This window comes from Salvia miltiorrhiza, chromosome 2 (assembly GCF_028751815.1).
Source record: "Salvia miltiorrhiza cultivar Shanhuang (shh) chromosome 2, IMPLAD_Smil_shh, whole genome shotgun sequence".
Lineage (NCBI taxonomy): Eukaryota > Viridiplantae > Streptophyta > Magnoliopsida > Lamiales > Lamiaceae > Salvia > Salvia miltiorrhiza.
The window spans coordinates 419,760-436,119 of record NC_080388.1 but is presented as its reverse complement, the minus strand read 5'-3'; the positions used below and the strand labels follow the sequence as shown (position 1 = coordinate 436,119).

The 16,360-nt window shown below is 38.2% G+C and overlaps 3 protein-coding genes across 4 annotated transcripts; 1 reads left to right on the top strand and 2 right to left on the bottom strand.

Moving 5' to 3' along the window:
• Positions 1-715: 715 nt before the first annotated feature.
• Positions 716-6,019, top strand: LOC131012460 (uncharacterized). 2 transcript variants are annotated; one of them, XM_057940414.1, is made up of 9 exons: positions 716-1,168; positions 1,704-1,904; positions 2,007-2,129; positions 2,300-2,328; positions 2,414-2,495; positions 2,618-4,660; positions 4,746-4,871; positions 4,951-5,018; positions 5,551-6,019. In XM_057940414.1, exons 1-9 carry the CDS (start codon positions 1,091-1,093, stop codon positions 5,780-5,782), a joined length of 2,982 nt encoding a protein of 993 aa, XP_057796397.1. In that variant the 5' UTR covers positions 716-1,090; the 3' UTR covers positions 5,783-6,019. The 2 variants fall into 2 exon arrangements, with proteins under 2 accessions (XP_057796397.1, XP_057796396.1); XM_057940413.1 differs by having other exon boundaries at positions 720-1,168; positions 5,548-6,019.
• A 3,571-nt stretch (positions 6,020-9,590) lies between these two features.
• LOC131012503 (uncharacterized) lies at positions 9,591-11,571 on the bottom strand. The gene is made up of 2 exons (XM_057940501.1): positions 11,362-11,571; positions 9,591-10,825 (listed from the first exon to the last, which is right to left on the bottom strand). The coding sequence occupies exons 1-2, from the start codon at positions 11,463-11,465 to the stop codon at positions 10,375-10,377; spliced, it is 555 nt and encodes a 184-aa protein (XP_057796484.1). The 5' UTR covers positions 11,466-11,571; the 3' UTR covers positions 9,591-10,374.
• A 3,543-nt stretch (positions 11,572-15,114) lies between these two features.
• LOC131013379 (secreted RxLR effector protein 161-like) lies at positions 15,115-15,885 on the bottom strand. The gene has a single exon (XM_057941445.1). It carries the CDS (start codon positions 15,883-15,885, stop codon positions 15,115-15,117), a length of 771 nt encoding a protein of 256 aa, XP_057797428.1.
• Between the last annotated feature and the right edge of the window lie 475 nt (positions 15,886-16,360).

The following is a 16,360-nucleotide window of genomic DNA, read 5'->3' as shown; positions in this document are numbered from 1 at the left end:
TTCTGGTTTCGGCGATTCCTGTAAGGTGTTCATGGTAGAACTGAATACTCGTGATGATATCACGAATAATCTCTCCATCTTCTCCTCGACAAATGTTCGTTACGAGAGCTCGATTATTCCAGTTGAGGTCGTCTAATAGACGAGTAGTTTCTCTCTCCAAATTTTGAAGATAATTCCTGTATACAATACATCTCGGACACTCGTCCGGATCCATAAATTTTAATGGAGTCTCCTCCCACATTAGTTAATTATAAAATAAATTAAATATAATATAATTCTTCAATAAAAACCCGCTCTGATACCAATTTTAGAAGCGCAGATTAATGTATAAGATGAAGTATAAAGAGAGATATTGTATAAGGGTAGGAATAGTATTTCACTATGAAGTGGGTGTTTTTCATAGATGTTTTATAAAGGTGGGTAGATTTGATAGATATATTATGGAAGTGAGTATTAAAATTATTTAACCCTATATTTTATGTGAACGAAGAAGGAGTATATTTTTATTTTAAAAAATTGAGTGCAATTTAAAAAAAAAACTTTCATCCGGTAATATACCAAAAAAATAAACGTTAAAAATATGGGAAAAGGATAGTCGTCTCGTCTCGGATAGTGAGACAGACAAAAATACTCCAAAACAAAAAGTTCACTCACAGAAGCTTCAACCTCACCTCAACTTTTCTCCTTCTCAGAAAAGAGAAGAAGATAAAATAAAAACCAAAAAAATAATGGTCCATACATACATAAACCCCAAAAACTCCCAAACAAATAAACTTCCTCTCTCTCTCTCTCTCTCTCTCAACAGCCAGCCCATACAGTACTTTTATGGAGTTATGGCGAAATGCTGAAAGAAAGAGCACACAATAACTCAATCTTTCTCAGCCTCCCTCGCTATTCCCTTCATCTCTATCTTCCCTATAAGCGCTAAACAGAGCTTTAACGCTCCTATTTTCTGATCCGCCATTAATGCATTGAGCCCCTCCTGTTGGTGTTTCCTTCACCACCACGCAATTTCTTTTCTTCTTCTACCTCGAAGTGGGCGTTTCAAATTCCGGCGTGATGCGGAATTCAAGGTGAAATAGCAGAAGATATGTTCAAGCCGGCGCGATGGTGGAGCGACAAGCACAGAATCAAAGCTGTTTTCAAGTTGCACTTTCATGCATCTCAGGTATATATATACAATTCCTTCTCTCTTTTTTGGATTTTGTGAGAAAAATATTGATGCATTCTTGGATGGTTGAAAATGTGTGGCTAGAAATTAGAATGAAACATAATGCAGTGCAAAATTATGTAACTTTACTATTTGAAATGTTTTGGAAGATAGTTGTCTTGATTTATATAGCAATCAGAGAGCGAGAAGTAAGCATTGTGTGAGATTGATCAGGTGATAAAAGATGATGAATAGTGATTCCCATCTCTGGTAGAGACCATGTTTTCTAAATTTTGAGTTTTAGATTTCCAAAAGACAATTTTCTTAGGTTTTGATTTGGTGATGGGGGCTAACGTACAATGATTCACACAAAATACCAATAATTTAATCATTTAAAAGAATATTAATAAAAAAATTATTGTTTGGTGGGGGCTTAAGCCCCCCTTGGATACTCTTGTGTCCGCCACTTATGGTTCCCCATTTCCCCTCGTGATGACTCGAACCCCCAATCTAATGGTCTTACCAACTGAGTTGCACTTTGTTGCCTGTTCAGGTGACACAGGTTGGAGGGGATGGATTGATGGTCTCCGTTGTCCCCGGAGATACCGGCAAGCCCTCTGCAAGGTCGGAAAAGGCTGCAGTTCGAGATGGGGGTTGTGTGTGGGAGAATCCAGTTTATGAGACTGTCAAGTTCAATAGGGATCCAAAATCAGGGAAGATTCATCAAAAGATGTATCTCTTGGTCTTAAGCACGGTATGTTAGCTTCAGAGGAAGATAATGCATTTGTGTTTTCATTGCCTTTTGTTAAGAACGATTCGTTCTTGAAGCCGTGCGCTTTTCTTGATGTTTTTGTAGGGTTCATCTAGATCAGGAGCTGTCGGAGAGGCTTCTATCGATTTCTCCATCTATGCAGAGGCGAGCAAGCCCTCCTTGGCGTCTCTTCCGCTCAAGAACTCAAAGGGCGAAGCCATACTTCATGTGAGTTCTTTCATTCCCCTTTCCTACGAGCATTCATGATTTTTAGATGTAGCTTGATGAGAAATGGAGATTGTTTGTGGAGTTGGTTGAAGAATCCTTTTTAGGTAGTGTGTGTTGTGTGTTTTCTTGAACTGGTTGCTGATCTGATAAAGATGTGTATGTCTCAACAGGTATCTATCCAGAGGGTACATGATCAAAGGTAGTTTCATAAGTTTTAGTTTTTCCATGTATTCGTGCTCGTATTCGTTCGAGAATTACTTGATTGATTGGCTGGCTCTCCACAGGGAGATTGAAGAAAATGAGGATGCAAGTTTGTATTCCCATGGTGATGATGCTGATGGAGCATTCAGAAGCGATTCCGTTGAAGTAAATCTCGTGTTTCTCTAGAAGTGCTTCGTTTCTGGACGTTTACTTTGAGTGATAGGATATGAATCTTTGATGGGGTTGAACTTGTTTGATCGTATAATCTTTAATATGTTCTTATTTAGGAGGATCCACCATCTAGCAAGGCTGAGTTTGAGACGACGCTCCGGGCTTCTAGTGGTTCGGACATCACTCTGTCGAGTTCCGGGAGCAGCTCCGGGCTAGAAGCGCCTTGGGAGATGCAGACGAAGAACGAGCCTGTTAGATACTTGACAACTCCGGGGCCAAAATCTGACACGCCTTCACCGGTGCACCGGAGTTCGTGGGAGTGGCTGAGGGACTCTGCCACCCCCAACGACACTTCAAGGAGCGCCTTGGGAGGAACTTTTCTAGACGAGGAGGCTCCGGATGTTGTGATCGAGAAGCTGAAAGCTGAGGTTGCTGCGCTGTCGAGGCAGGCCGACATGTCCGAGTTAGAGCTGCAGGCGCTGCGGAAGCAGATTGGGAAGGAGAGCAAGAGAGGGCAGGATCACTGGAGAGAAGTTGTTTGCTTGAAACAAGAAAGAGATGCTTTCAAGGAAGAATGCGAGCGGCTCAGAGGTGAAACGAAGGCTAGTTTCATCTTTGATGGAGTGGATTCGCAGGCAGTAGTTGATGAACTCCGGCAAGAGCTGAGTTACACGAAGGAGTTGAACACGAACCTTCGTGTTCAGCTCCAGAAAACTCAGGAGTCGAACGCTGAGCTGATTCTTGCAGTGAGGGACCTTGAGGAGATGCTGGAGGAGAAAAGCAAGGGGATGGATGGAGAATTGAGAGAAGTGGCTGTCGTTTATCAGCTCGATGATGAGGATGACGAGGAGGAGCAGAAGGCGCTGGAGGATATTGTTAAGCAGCACGGTGAAGTCGAGGGATCGTCTCTTCTAGAACAAGAGATTGTTGAGTTGCAAAATGAGATAGACTTATACAAGAGGGATAAAGATGAGCTGGAGATGCAGATGGAGCAGCTAGCCCTCGATTACGAGGTCGTGAAGCAGGCGAATCACGACATGGCGTGTAAGCTCGAGCAGAGCCAGATCCACGAGCAGCTGAAGATGCAGTACGAGTGCTCGTCTCCCGACACCAATGCTGAGATTGAGAATCTGGAGCATGAATTGCAGAGCCGAACGAAGGAGTATGAAGATTCACTTGTGACGATAAGCGAGCTTCGAGGCCGTGTTGCCAGCCTAGAGAAGGAAGTTGAGAGGCAGGCGCGGGGTTTTGAAGCCGATGTGGAAGCTCTCACATGCTCCAAAATTGAGCAGGAGAAGAGGGCAATAAGAGCCGAGGAGATGCTAAAGAAGATGAGGTGGAAGAACGCCAATGCAGCAGAGCGACTGCAGAATGAGTTCCGGAAGCTCTCCGTGCAGATGGCATCGACGTTTGAGGCCAACGAGAAGCTGGCCACCAAGTCTCTGGCGGAAGCAAACGAGCTCCGTGTGGACAAGGCTTGTCTTGAGGAAACTCTCAGTAGAATCTCTGAGGAGCACCAGTCAGTCGAGGGGCATTATGAGGCGCGACTGCAGCAAGTCACGGCCCAAGTTACCGCGATGAGTGACCAAATAGAGAAGCAGCAGTCGGAGATAAATGAACGAGGCATTCAGCTGGAACGTCACAGGGAGATTGCTGAGGAAACGGAGAGACTCCTCTCGGATGAGATCTCGAGGCTTAAAGAGGAGATTGAAGAGCACATTGCCAAGAACGAGATTCTGTTGGAGGAGAAGGGGAGTAAGGAGGCTGTGGTGCACGAGCTCGAGAGGATGAAGGTGTCCGTGAAGGAAACGGAGCTGCTCGTGGAGCAAGGGAATGACGAGAAGGTTGAACTCGAGAGCAGGGTCATGGTTATGAGGATGGAGGCTGCAGAGCTGGATAAGGAATTGAACAGAATGAGGTGTCTGGTGAAGGAAAAAGAGTTGGCAGCTACGAAACTGCAATCGGAGCTGGATTCTCTCCGGTCACTTGATGAGGCGGAGAAGGAGGGTTTGAGGAAGCAAGTTTTGCAGTTGAGGAGTGAGATCAAGAAGAAGGAAGACGCGTGCAAAATCCTCGAGAGGAAAACTAGGGATCGAGCAACGAGTAAACCCGTTGCCCGTGGATCGAAGGAGGCTTCGAATAAGATAAAGTTGCTTGAGGTAAGTTAGTCTACACTTGTTTGATTTTGATATATATGCATATGCATCTCACATGATGTATTGATTCCATTGCTGTATTCAACAGTGTGAAATCAAGTTGAAGGAGACTGCTCTTGAGAAATCAGCTCATGCATTTTCAGAGAAGGAAAAGATTCTTCACAAGAGAATTGAAGAGTTGGAGGAAAGCTTGAATGTGAATGAAGTTGAAAAGGTTAGTTACAAGTTTGTTCACTCTTCAAACATTTAGTTTTTTGCCACAATTTCAATAATGAATGCTTGCTTCAATGCAGAAAGCTTCCAGTGAAAACTTAAGCACAACATCAAGTGTAAACTGTGGAGCAATCTTATCAAGAAAATGGTATATCATCTAACTTTTGAGTATTTTTCAAAAAATATCCCCAGCTTACATTTTCAATTAAAAAGTTTTCAACTTTGGAAAATATTTGATTTATGTCCCATGTTACAGAATCCGGCGACGGAATCTATATTATTCAATATAAAATTGCAGAAAAAAAAAACCTTGAGCAATAAGAATCCAACGAGGTGACTCATCATTTTGTCGTTGGATTCAATAAGGGTGGACATAAATAATTTTTTTTCCAAAGTTGAGGGTTTTTGAAGTGAAAACGTAAGTTGAAGACATAAACTATGATTAATCCAAAATCTGATTCATCTACACTATATTAAAAAGCCAAGATTTCAATTTGAAATTAATTTTAAATTGATTTCAAAATCTGAAGGTTTGTTTGTAAATTATATTTTTATTCTTTTTAGATTCTTTATCTTCTTATTATTTTTACTTTCTAAAGTTGTGAAATTTGATAATTGAATTGGTATCAATTTTATATAAATATAGAAATATAAAAAACGTTTCCCGTGCATTGCAGCAGCGGCTTATCAGATTCGAGTGATAATACTGAGGTTGAAGATTTGAAAAAGGAAATGGGATTAATAATGGAAAGGAACAAATCAATGGAAAAGGAGTTGAAGGATATGGAGGGGAGGTATTCGGACATGAGCCTCAAGTTTGCAGAGGTAGAGGGTGAAAGGCAACAGCTTGTAATGAAACTACGCAACCTTACCAATGCAAAGAACTCCACAAATTTGTTTTGCTCCAATTAACCGGTAATGATGCTAAGGCTGTTGATAACTAGGATTTTCTAGCAGATTCAAAATCTTGTAAATTGCTTAAATGTGGAAATATGTTTCTTGATTCACTAGAAATAAGATGTAACATAGATTTGAAAGTTGATCACACCATGTAGAAGGTGTGTCCAAACACATTATTCTTTTATTCTATTTTTTGTTGTCTGTATGTATCATGAGTGTTGGTTTATGTCTATTGACTTTTTTGGTTAACAGTTGAGTATAGCATATCACGATTGTTTTTGTGTCACACCATCGTGTGTTTTCTTTGATTGTAAATTTAAAATCACATTTTTCCTATATTTTAGATGGAAAAGTACTACTCGCGTTAATGCTAAGCATGAATTAAAGTAAAAAAGAGAAAAAATGAGCTGTCCATTTTTTTTTCATCCTACATAGAGAAATTATCCATCTTACGTAACATGTGAAAAGAGTAGAAAAAGGTGAAAATATATGTTTTCCACGTAAAGAGAACACACCCAAAATAGTTGTTTTGCACAAATCTAACATAAATACAGAAGATATTTTGAAGATAAGAAAGCTACTTTGTTGTACCCTTCAATTGATTACTCATTTGTAACAAAATCAAGGAAAGAGATGAAATTGGCAGATGCACCAATTTGCAATATTCAAAATCTAAGGGGGCGTTTTGTTCGGTGAATAGGATAAATAAGATTGATAAAACTGAAGAGTGATTAAACAAGTATTCAACTATGTTGAGTATTGATTATACTCAAATGTATATTGTCATTATGTAGACAGTATCACCGGTTGTTAATTCAGAAGTAACTACTGTATTTGTCATTGTTCTTGGCGGAATTGGTACATCGGGAAGTACTGTAATACTGAATTTTTGGAACTTAATGAATGGTGAGAGACTATGCATTACGGGGAAGAAGAATGCTTGGATATGTGGACTGCTTACATGGATGAATCTCTATGGAACTCTAATTGAGAAATTAAATTTCAAAGTGGTTGTTATCATCAAGGTACGTTAATTTTTAGTTCATTAAATTGGAGATTAGTTTAGAAGATAAGTTACATTTCCAAGTTGAGGTTGAAAGTTGTCCTTGTTTGATTTCGCTGAGTTTTTATATTTAAAGTGTGATTGTATGTGGATCCTTTTTCTGGTGCTTCTTTTTATATGAGATTAATTGGTTGAGTATGTTTTCTTGTTGCTTTGGTTCCATCTCAACATATAGAGTCAAGTTACATGTTGTTTTCCACTAACTGAATGGCGATTGCGAACTAAAGAATTATTCTTGGTCTTTATAAATAGAAAAAGAGCCTAACGAGACACAACCTGTGAATTGTCTATTTTTATTTTACCCTTGTGATATATTTTTATTTATAAAATAAATCTATTTGATATACATTTATTTGTCATCCTAATTAATCTATAAAAAATATTTTATATCCAAATCTTCTATTACTTCAAACTTTGGTTTATTTAGAAATTTTCTAAGCCTTCTAACTTAATTTTTTACTTAAAAATTGAAGCTTGAATTGGTTTATGAATCCTTTACAAAATCCAAACTAACTGAACGATTCTTAATAATAATCCACAACATAGCTACAATTCCTTCAACATAAGTCAATTCAGATTCACCTAAAATATAAATCTATTCGTCTTCCCCTATAATTAATTTAATATAATATCTAACTAATTCTTTTATCTTTTGTTAAATAAAAATTGATGTGTTAGTGTCGATTATTTTTAGAATTTTGCTCTTTCTTCACATTGTGTTTGTAGGATATGACCAAGTCAAGGGTTGGAAGTGTTGAAGCTTGAAACAAAGAAAGGAAGGAACGTTCTCAGTTGAGAGAAAGAAGGAGCAAGAGAAGATAAGGAGAGAGAGATGAGGAGTTGTTGGAAGCTCCTAAATTCAAGGGAAGGAGTGGACAAAGTGGAGTGAGTACAACAAACTTTCCAACGGCCACTTGTCCACTATCAAATCCCACGACTTCAACCTTCGTAATCAAGATTCGAAGCTTATAAATACAGGGGTGAAGTCTCAGATCAAGGCACGAACTCACAGAGAAAAAATCAAGCTTTTAGAGTGATCTGTGTTGGAGTGCTGTTTCTTGTGTTAGGACAACGTTAGCTATAACATTCTTTGTTTTGTTGGATTTCGGAGTATAGCTCTTGAATCCAGTTTGTGTTTGTTAGTGAGAGTGTCTAGAGTTTAATACCTAGTTCATTGTAAAGGTATTGAACATGAGTGTCATTCTCCCTTTAGTCATTTTGCTCAACCCAACGCCCATCACATCATCTTCATCACTCCTCATATCACATCTTGATCTACGTAAGAGACTCTTTGATTCCACAAGTTTTGTGCTTAATTACTTTTGTTTTCTCTCACTATGTCTAACCCAAACACACTTGAGCTCATAAGACAGATCTTGTTAAGCCCCCAATTTCAGGCAACCATGGCCACCACCTCCACACCCACATTGCCGGCAAATCAGGAAGTTCAGGTATTGCCGACTCTGACTGCACCGGCGACAAACCCAGCGACAGAAAGTGTGCCGCCTCATCCACCAGTTATTCAGACACCGGAAGCCACCAAAGTAGTGCTCAACCCAACGCCCATCTCTTTTATTACCCCACCAGAAGCCGAAAAGTCCACGAGGGAGCATCCGACGAGAAAGAGGAAATCTTTGACTTTGCAGGCTCTTTTGCAGCACATCGAAGAACTGGAAAGCAGTCTTCTTCAGGCTCGCAAAGTCCATGGGGAGTCATCTTCCATCCTGAGCCAATCTAAAGGGCAAGTGACAGCCCTCTTTTCTTCCCAAAAATGGGGAAATTATGCTGCTGAAGATGCTGATGGAGCAGGGGACAAGGAGTCCTTGAGTCAGGGGGAGTTTGTTTTTTGATGATGGATGGTTTAGAGTTTGTGTAGCTGTTCTCTTAAGCTTGCAATTTTTTTTTTTTTTTTGGGTGTTGCTTGCTATAATGTTACATCTGCGGGGGGAGATCACAGCAAGGGAGCAGCTTGTTGTTTTGGTTTTGTGAAGAAAGGCAAAAAGGGGGAGTTTGTTAGTGTCGATTATTTTTAGAATTTTGCTCTTTCTTCACATTGTGTTTGTAGGATATGACCAAGTCAACGGTTGGAAGTCTTGAAGCTTGGGAAAGGAAGGAATTTTCTCAGTTGAGAGAAAGAAGGAGCAAGAGAAGATAAGGAGAGAGAGAGGAGGAGTTGTTGGAAGCTCCTAAATTCAAGGGAAGGAGTGGATAAAGTGGAGTGAATACAACAAACTTTCCAACGGCCACTTGTCCACTATCAAATCCCATGACTTCAACCTTGGGAATCAAGATTCGAAGCTTATAAATACAAGGGTGAAGTCTCAGATCAAGGCACGAACTCAGAGAGAAGAAATCAAGCTTTTAGAGTACGTGGTCTGTGTTGGAGTGCTGTTTCTTGTGTTAGGACAACGTTAGCTATAGCATTCTTTGTTTTGTTGGATTTCGGAGTATAGGTCTTGAATCCAGTTTGTGTTTGTTAGTGAGAGTGTCTAGAGTTTAATACCTAGTTCATTGTAAAGGTATTGAACGTGAGTGTCATTCTGCCTTTAGTCATTTTGCCATAAGGCGTTCTTCAAGTTATTTTATAACTTGAAGAAATTTTACCAAAAATTGTGTTCGTTTATTTCCGCTGCAAAGATTTACTCTGTGCTAGTTAGTGTGTTACTTTAACATAGGGTTTATGTGTGTTACTTTAACACACAGAGCCAAACAGAAACCCTGTGTTAAAGTAACACACTAAATAGCACAGAGTAAATCTTTGCAGCGGAAATAAACGAACACAATTTTATGGCAAAATGACTAAAGGGAGAATGACACTCACGTTCAATACCTTTACAATGAGCTAGGTATTAAACTCTAGACACTCTCACTAACAAACACAAACTGGATTCAAGAGCTATACTCCGAAATCCAACAAAACAAAGAATGTTATAGCTAATGTTGTCCTAACACAAGAAACAGCACTCCGACACATATCACTCTAAAAGCTTGATTTCTTCTCTCTGAGTTCGTGCCTTGATCTGAGACTTCACCCTCGTATTTATAAGATTCGAATCTTGATTACCAAGGTTGAAGTCATGGGATTTGATAGTGGACAAGTGGCCGTTGGAAAGTTTGTTGTATTCACTCCACTTTGTCCACACCTTCCTTTGAATTTAGGAGCTTCCAACAACTCCTCCTCCTATCTCTCCTTATCTTCTCTTGCTCCTTCTTTCTCTCAACTGAGAACGTTCCTTCCTTTCCTTGTTTCAAGCTTCAAGACTTCCAACCCTTGACTTGGTCATATCCTACAAACACAATGTGAAGAAAGAGCAAAATTCTAAAAATAATCGACGCTAACAAACTCCCCCTTTTTACCTTTCTTCACAAAACCAAAACAACAAGCTGCTCCCCCTTGCTCCCTTGCTGTGATCTCCCCCTGCAGATGTAACATTATAGCAAGCAACACCCAAAATCAAAATAAAAATAAAAATTGCATGCTTAAGAGAACAGCTACACAAACTCTAAACCATCCATCATCAAAAAACAAACTCCCCCTGACTCAAAGACTCCTTGTCCTTGTCCCCTGCTCCATCGGCATCTTCAGAACAGCATAATCTCTCCCTTTTTGGGAAGAAAGGAGGGCTGTCACTTGCCCTTTGGCTTGGCTCAGGATGGAAGATGACTCCCAATGGACTTTGCGAGCCTGAAGAAGACTGCTTTCCAATTCTTCGATGTGCTGCAAAAGAGCCTGCAAAGCCAAAGATTTCCTCTTTCTCGTCGGATGCTCCCTCGTGGACTTTTCGGCTTCTGGTGGGGTAATGAAAGAGATGGGCGTTGGATTGAGCACTACTTTGGTGGTTTTCGGTGTCTGAATAACTGGTGGATGAGGCGGCACACTTTCTGTCGCTGGGTTTGTCGCCGGTGCAGTCAGAGTCGGCAATACCTGAACTTTCTGATTTGCCGGCAATGTGGGTGTGGAGGTGGTGGCCATGGTTGCCTGAAATTGGGGGCTTAACAAGATCTGTTTTATGATCTCAAGTGTGTTTGGGTTAGACATAGTGAGAGAAAACAAAAGTAATTAAGCACAAAACTTGTGGAATCAAAGAGTCTCTTACGTAGATCAAGGTGTGATATGAGGAGTGATGAAGATGATGTGATTTTCATGCATGAATAAATACAAAAAAAAAATCAGATCCAATCACTCAAAAATCAAATCTTTCAAGTATATCTCCACCATTTAATTCGAAAATTAGGGTTTGGAGGAGATTAAGATAGAGATAAGCTCAAATCAAGAACAAGATATGCGTCAAAAATACAGAATCTGCGGATAGAGAGAGAATCTCATAAAAAACGGAAGCAAATAACTTCCCAGGTTTTCCATTATTTTTGAATTAAATTAGGAATCCTTTATAATAAAACAAACTTACTAAACGATTCCTAATAATAATCCACAGGATAGTAGCTATAAATATAATTCCTTGAATAATATTTTGAACAAGATAGCTGCCGTGAAGCGAAATTCTGTGATTTTGTGTCCTCCACTTACCGGCGATTCACCGACCTCTCTTGCCGCGTTTGAAGATCTGTCCGCGGTCGTCCCTCCACCATCCTTAGATAATTAAAGTGTATCGAGTCCTCATATTTCACCATTGGAAAGTCGAGAGTCCTAATTTTGTAGCATCGCACAATTATATTGAAGCATTAATATGTCATTCAAACTTTTTTTTATGGATTTCTTTTGTTGACCCATGTTTAACTGTGTTAGGCTTAATTTAATTGTTAAGCATATTTCATTAGCTTGTTTTCATTCTTCCACTCATTCCCCCCCCCCCCCCCCCCCTTTTTACGTGTTTTGGGTTTTCTTTTCCTGGTTTTGTTTCCTTTTTTTATGTTTTTTTTTTCCTATTTTCTTTATTTTTTTTGTATTTTTTGCAATTTTTATGTATTTTTTTTCAGTATTTTTTTTCATTTTAGCATTTCTTTTTATTGCTTTTCTTCTGTGTTTTTTTTTCTATCCATATAGTTCCGATTAGATAGAGTTTATTAATTTATTTGATTATTATTTTAAATATGTTTAGTCATATATAGAATTAAATAGATCAAATTGCTAATTAAAAATTTAAATATAATAAATAAATTACATTGGTCATGCGTACAACGTACGCTCCGCAGATCCAGTTCTGCGATTCACTTAGAGGGTGTTTGGGTGAGCTTATAAGCTATTCAAAACAGCTTATAAGCTATTTACGATTCACTTAGAGGGTGTTTGCCTTGATAGCCTACTTGATAGTGGTTGTGTTATTGAGTAGGTAGTGCTGTATTGGGGTTACTTGATAGCCTACTTGATAACATTAGTTTTGATTTTATGTTTTTCATTTAAATTTTATTGCTCAAATTTAAATAACACAATTTATTTCAAATTTAAATTGCATTAATTATAAAATCCTAAATATTACATAAAACTTTAATAAAATAAAAAAAATTAAAAAAAAAACAAACAAAAACAGCCATTGGAAATTAAAATAATTTTTTTTTTTTTGAGGCTCGAGTACTACCCGATTACTCGAGTAATGCTCGAGGAAACATTAGTTGCAATGCCATGCTCGAGGAAACAACATTACTCGAGTACTACTCGAGGAGCCCGCGTTGCCAATGCTCTTATAAGCTATTCAAAACAGCTTATAAGCTATTTACGAGCTTATAAGCTCCTTCAAAGTATTTGGCAAAATAAGCTCCAAAACATAAGTTTCTCTACCCCAACTTATTTTTTTATAATCTCATATGCAACAATCATTTTACAATTATTTTTCAACTATAATTTATTATTTTCATCATATATCATTCAAGTTCATTTTTCTTCGATTTTCTCTCTCTAGCAAAAAAATTCTTTCTCTAGCTTATAAGCTCAATTATCCAAACACTTTGACAACTTATAAGCTCTTAAAAATTACATCTTATAAGGTCTTGAAACATCTTATAAGCTCCAAGAACTTATAAGCTCTTTAAAATAAGCTTAGCTAAACACCCTCTTAGTGCTATATTTTCTGGCGTTCTTATGAGAAAGATTTGAGTATTTTTCTATTTATTTTATTTCTATTCTGATGATAAGTATGCTTTTTTTTGTCTTTTGTTTTTTTGGCTACAAACCGGAGTTTCTTTATCTTTATTTATTTTGTTCGTATGGATTCATGATTTTAATTTTACTTGATTTTAGGTTGCACTTGATATTGATTATCATCAGAATATATGTTGACATGACATCCCAGCGGAATGAATTTACCTATTTTACCCAATATATCCAACACAAAATTGATTCAGCCGTACATAATATATTTATGCTAAAATTTGGATGAACATGGAAACCATTAAATTATTAATTATTTCCAAGCTCTAATTTATCTATATTGGTAACACATTTAATTATCTTCGTTTTCCTTCAACAGTATGAAGCATTCTTCCCCTGCCTAAATCAAAATCCTTTCAGCAACCCTCTTTGGTCTTCGGCCAACCAAATTAAATCCTGAGCGTTCTCCACACAACACCATATACAACTGTCATATTAATGTCGACGTATGCTCTGGTATCACAGCTGTTAAGTATTTGTACAGATATATCTATAAGGGACATGATAGGGTGACAGTTCATATAACCCAAGATGATGAGCCACATCAAATTTATTGACATCAAAAAATTTCAAGATGCACGATGGGTATCTGCACAAGAAGCAATGCAGAGAATTTATGAATTTGGTCTAAATAATAATTCTCCAGCGGTTATCAGCTCCACCTTCCTAATAAATAGTTTGTATCCTATCACACATCCCAAAATCTGCATAAACTTTTATTCTGGGATCATATTTAAAAAACAATGCTAATTGAATATTTTTCTATGTGCTACAAGTGAAAAGGCAAGACAGTATCTCTACAAAGAATTTTTAGAGCATTACGTATGGAATAAGACATGCTATTTTTGGATAGAAAGGTAGAAAATTGGCATTATTGTACGATATAAGTGCAATAAGTCCAATTAAAGGAGAAAGATATTATGAAAAACTATTGTTGAATCATGTTAGGGGACCAACCTCTTTCCAACATTTATTGATGGTTAATGGTATAGAATGCTCGACATTCAAAGAAGCGGCACAAAAAAGGGGTTTATTAGAAGCTGATCAAAGCATTTTCGATTGCATGAATGAGGCAATAACATTTGAAATGCCAAATGAATTACGCAAGTTGTTTGCAACAATCTTGGTACATTGTGCATCGACAGATGTAAGAAACAGTCCGTCTCAAAGGACTAATTCTACAAAGGTGGTGTTCCAGTAACTTCACAACATAAAAAGGAGATTTCAATATCCACAGCTATGGTCTATCATCTAATAATATTCAAGTCGATCCTCATCATGCATCTCGGTTCTTTGCAGTTTCCAGTTAGCTTTTATTTGTAGCACTAGATAAAGATTCATTTAGACTAGCTTAGTGATAGAAATAATGATAAACAGACAAGGATTACCTACCTTGATTGCATCAATGTTTTTTTGTCTAATGATCTGCTGGTGAATGGAGGGAGGTAAATTGGACAAAAGCATCTCGATGAGTTTTCATAGCCATTGCTGCAGTAACGTGGATTGCAACTTCATCATCACTTTGGTAAAGGGGAACACTGAAGGCAGCCAGCATGGAGCCCAACATCTGTTGCGGGATAATAAACTGACCAAAATGTGAGTAGAACGTCAAAAGGGTCTATGCATCCTAGATAATGTCCTTATATTATGTAAGATGCTATGTGGATGTGTAAAGAACAGTGGAATCACACCAAAGCAAGAACACACAAACAGAGTAAAAAATCTAAAATGGCACCGGCGATTACGTGGTTCAGCCACTAAAGGGCTTACATCCACGGCAGAAGAGATGACAATCTTATTAACACCAATCCACAGTTTACAAAGATGCTTCGAGCTCCCAAAACTATCAAGGCTACGCTTAGCAATCACTCAAGAAACTGTGTATAGCTCTCCAGATCTTTCCACTCGGAATAGAAGAAAAACTAGAGATTAACCTCTCGCAAAACTAGTGAAAAATAGTATATATACTCAGCAGAAGAAAACGTACAAAAGAATAGCTAGAAAACAAACTCCAACGGCACTCAATAACAAACTGCAAGTTGTTATACCAAAGAAGTAATCTTCTAGTTCTGGTCCATGCACGTGTGTATGCACCTTCACATGCAAGCATATATATAACAATCTCCACCTTGCTTGCTTTGATTGCCAAAACCTCTTCTGCATAATCTCCTTCTTTCAGACAACATTGACAAGCTCGAGACAATGCTCGAACTTAATCCTCTGCAATGGCTTTGTAAGGCAGTCAGCTGGATTCTCTTCTGTAGGAACCTTTGAAACCTGTATTATGCCTTTGTTGACCAGATCTCGAACGAAATGGTAACGCACATCAATGTGCTTTGAGCGCTCATGGAAAACTTGGTGCTTTGCTAAATGCAAAGCACTTTGGTTATCACAGAAAATTGTAACAAATTTATGAGAAATCCCAAAATCAGCAATCATTCCTTTGAGCCATACTCCTTCTTTTACTGCCTCTGTCATGGCCAAATATTCGGCCTTAGTGGTGGATAAAGAAACCACAGGTTGCAACAGAGACCTCCATGACACAACTGCTCCATACAAAGTAAAAATATATCCAGTCTGCGACCTTCTTGAATCAATATTTGCTGCAAAATCAGCATCAACAAAACCAAGTAGAGGATTTCCTTCATACTTATCTATTCTCTTGAACATAACTCCACAATCTGCAGTACCTTTTATGTACCTCAAGACTTGCTTCAGAGCTTCCCAATGAGCCCTACCTGGATCAGCCATGAACCTGCTCAATATACTAATAGCATAAGCCAAATCCGGCCTAGTACATATCATCATATACATGATGCTCCCCACTGCACTTGAATATGGTATAGATACCATCTCTTTTCTTTCTCCAGCTGTATTTGGACTCTGAGCAGTAGACAACTTTGTTTGTGTTGTCATGGGCACTACAACACTCTTGGATTGATCCATCTGGAATTTCTTAATGACTTTAAGAATATAATCCTTTTGCATCAGATGCAATTCACCACCTGCTTATTTCTAATAATATCCATTCCTAGAATCCTTCTAGCTTCACCTAAATCTTTCATCTCAAAGGCTGCCTTCAACTTATCTTTAATACAGTGAATTTCAGCCTTACTTTGACTAGCTATAAGCATGTCATCAACATATAAAAGCAAGTAAACAACAGGCTTTCCACCATCTTTCTTAATATACACACAACTATCATGTTTAGACTTGATAAAACCAGAATTCATCATAAAACTGTCAAATCTAATATACCATTGCCTTGAACTTTGTTTAAGGCCATAAAGTGATTTCTTTAAAAGACATACCTTGTTTTCATCTCCTGGACTTGCAAAACCTTCAGGCTGTTCCATGAAAATGGTCTCCTCAAGGTTTCCATTCAGAAAAGTTGTTTTAACATCAAGTTGCTCCAAAAACA

Bases quoted from the DNA above. Each gene is read 5' to 3' on its own strand.
- LOC131012460 (XM_057940413.1), top strand. From the start codon at position 1,091: ATGTTCAAGCCGGCGCGATGGTGGAGCGACAAGCACAGAATCAAAGCT. The intron at 1,169-1,703 runs GTATATATATAC...TTGCCTGTTCAG, and splicing joins TGCACTTTCATGCATCTCAG to GTGACACAGGTTGGAGGGGA. The intron at 4,661-4,745 runs GTAAGTTAGTCT...TGTATTCAACAG, and splicing joins ATAAGATAAAGTTGCTTGAG to TGTGAAATCAAGTTGAAGGA.
- LOC131013379 (XM_057941445.1), bottom strand. From the start codon at position 15,885: ATGGATCAATCCAAGAGTGTTGTAGTGCCCATGACAACACAAACAAAG.
- LOC131012503 (XM_057940501.1), bottom strand. From the start codon at position 11,465: ATGGTGAAATATGAGGACTCGATACACTTTAATTATCTAAGGATGGTG. The intron at 10,826-11,361 runs GTAAGTGGAGGA...GATCTTGTTAAG, and splicing joins GAGAGGTCGGTGAATCGCCG to CCCCCAATTTCAGGCAACCA.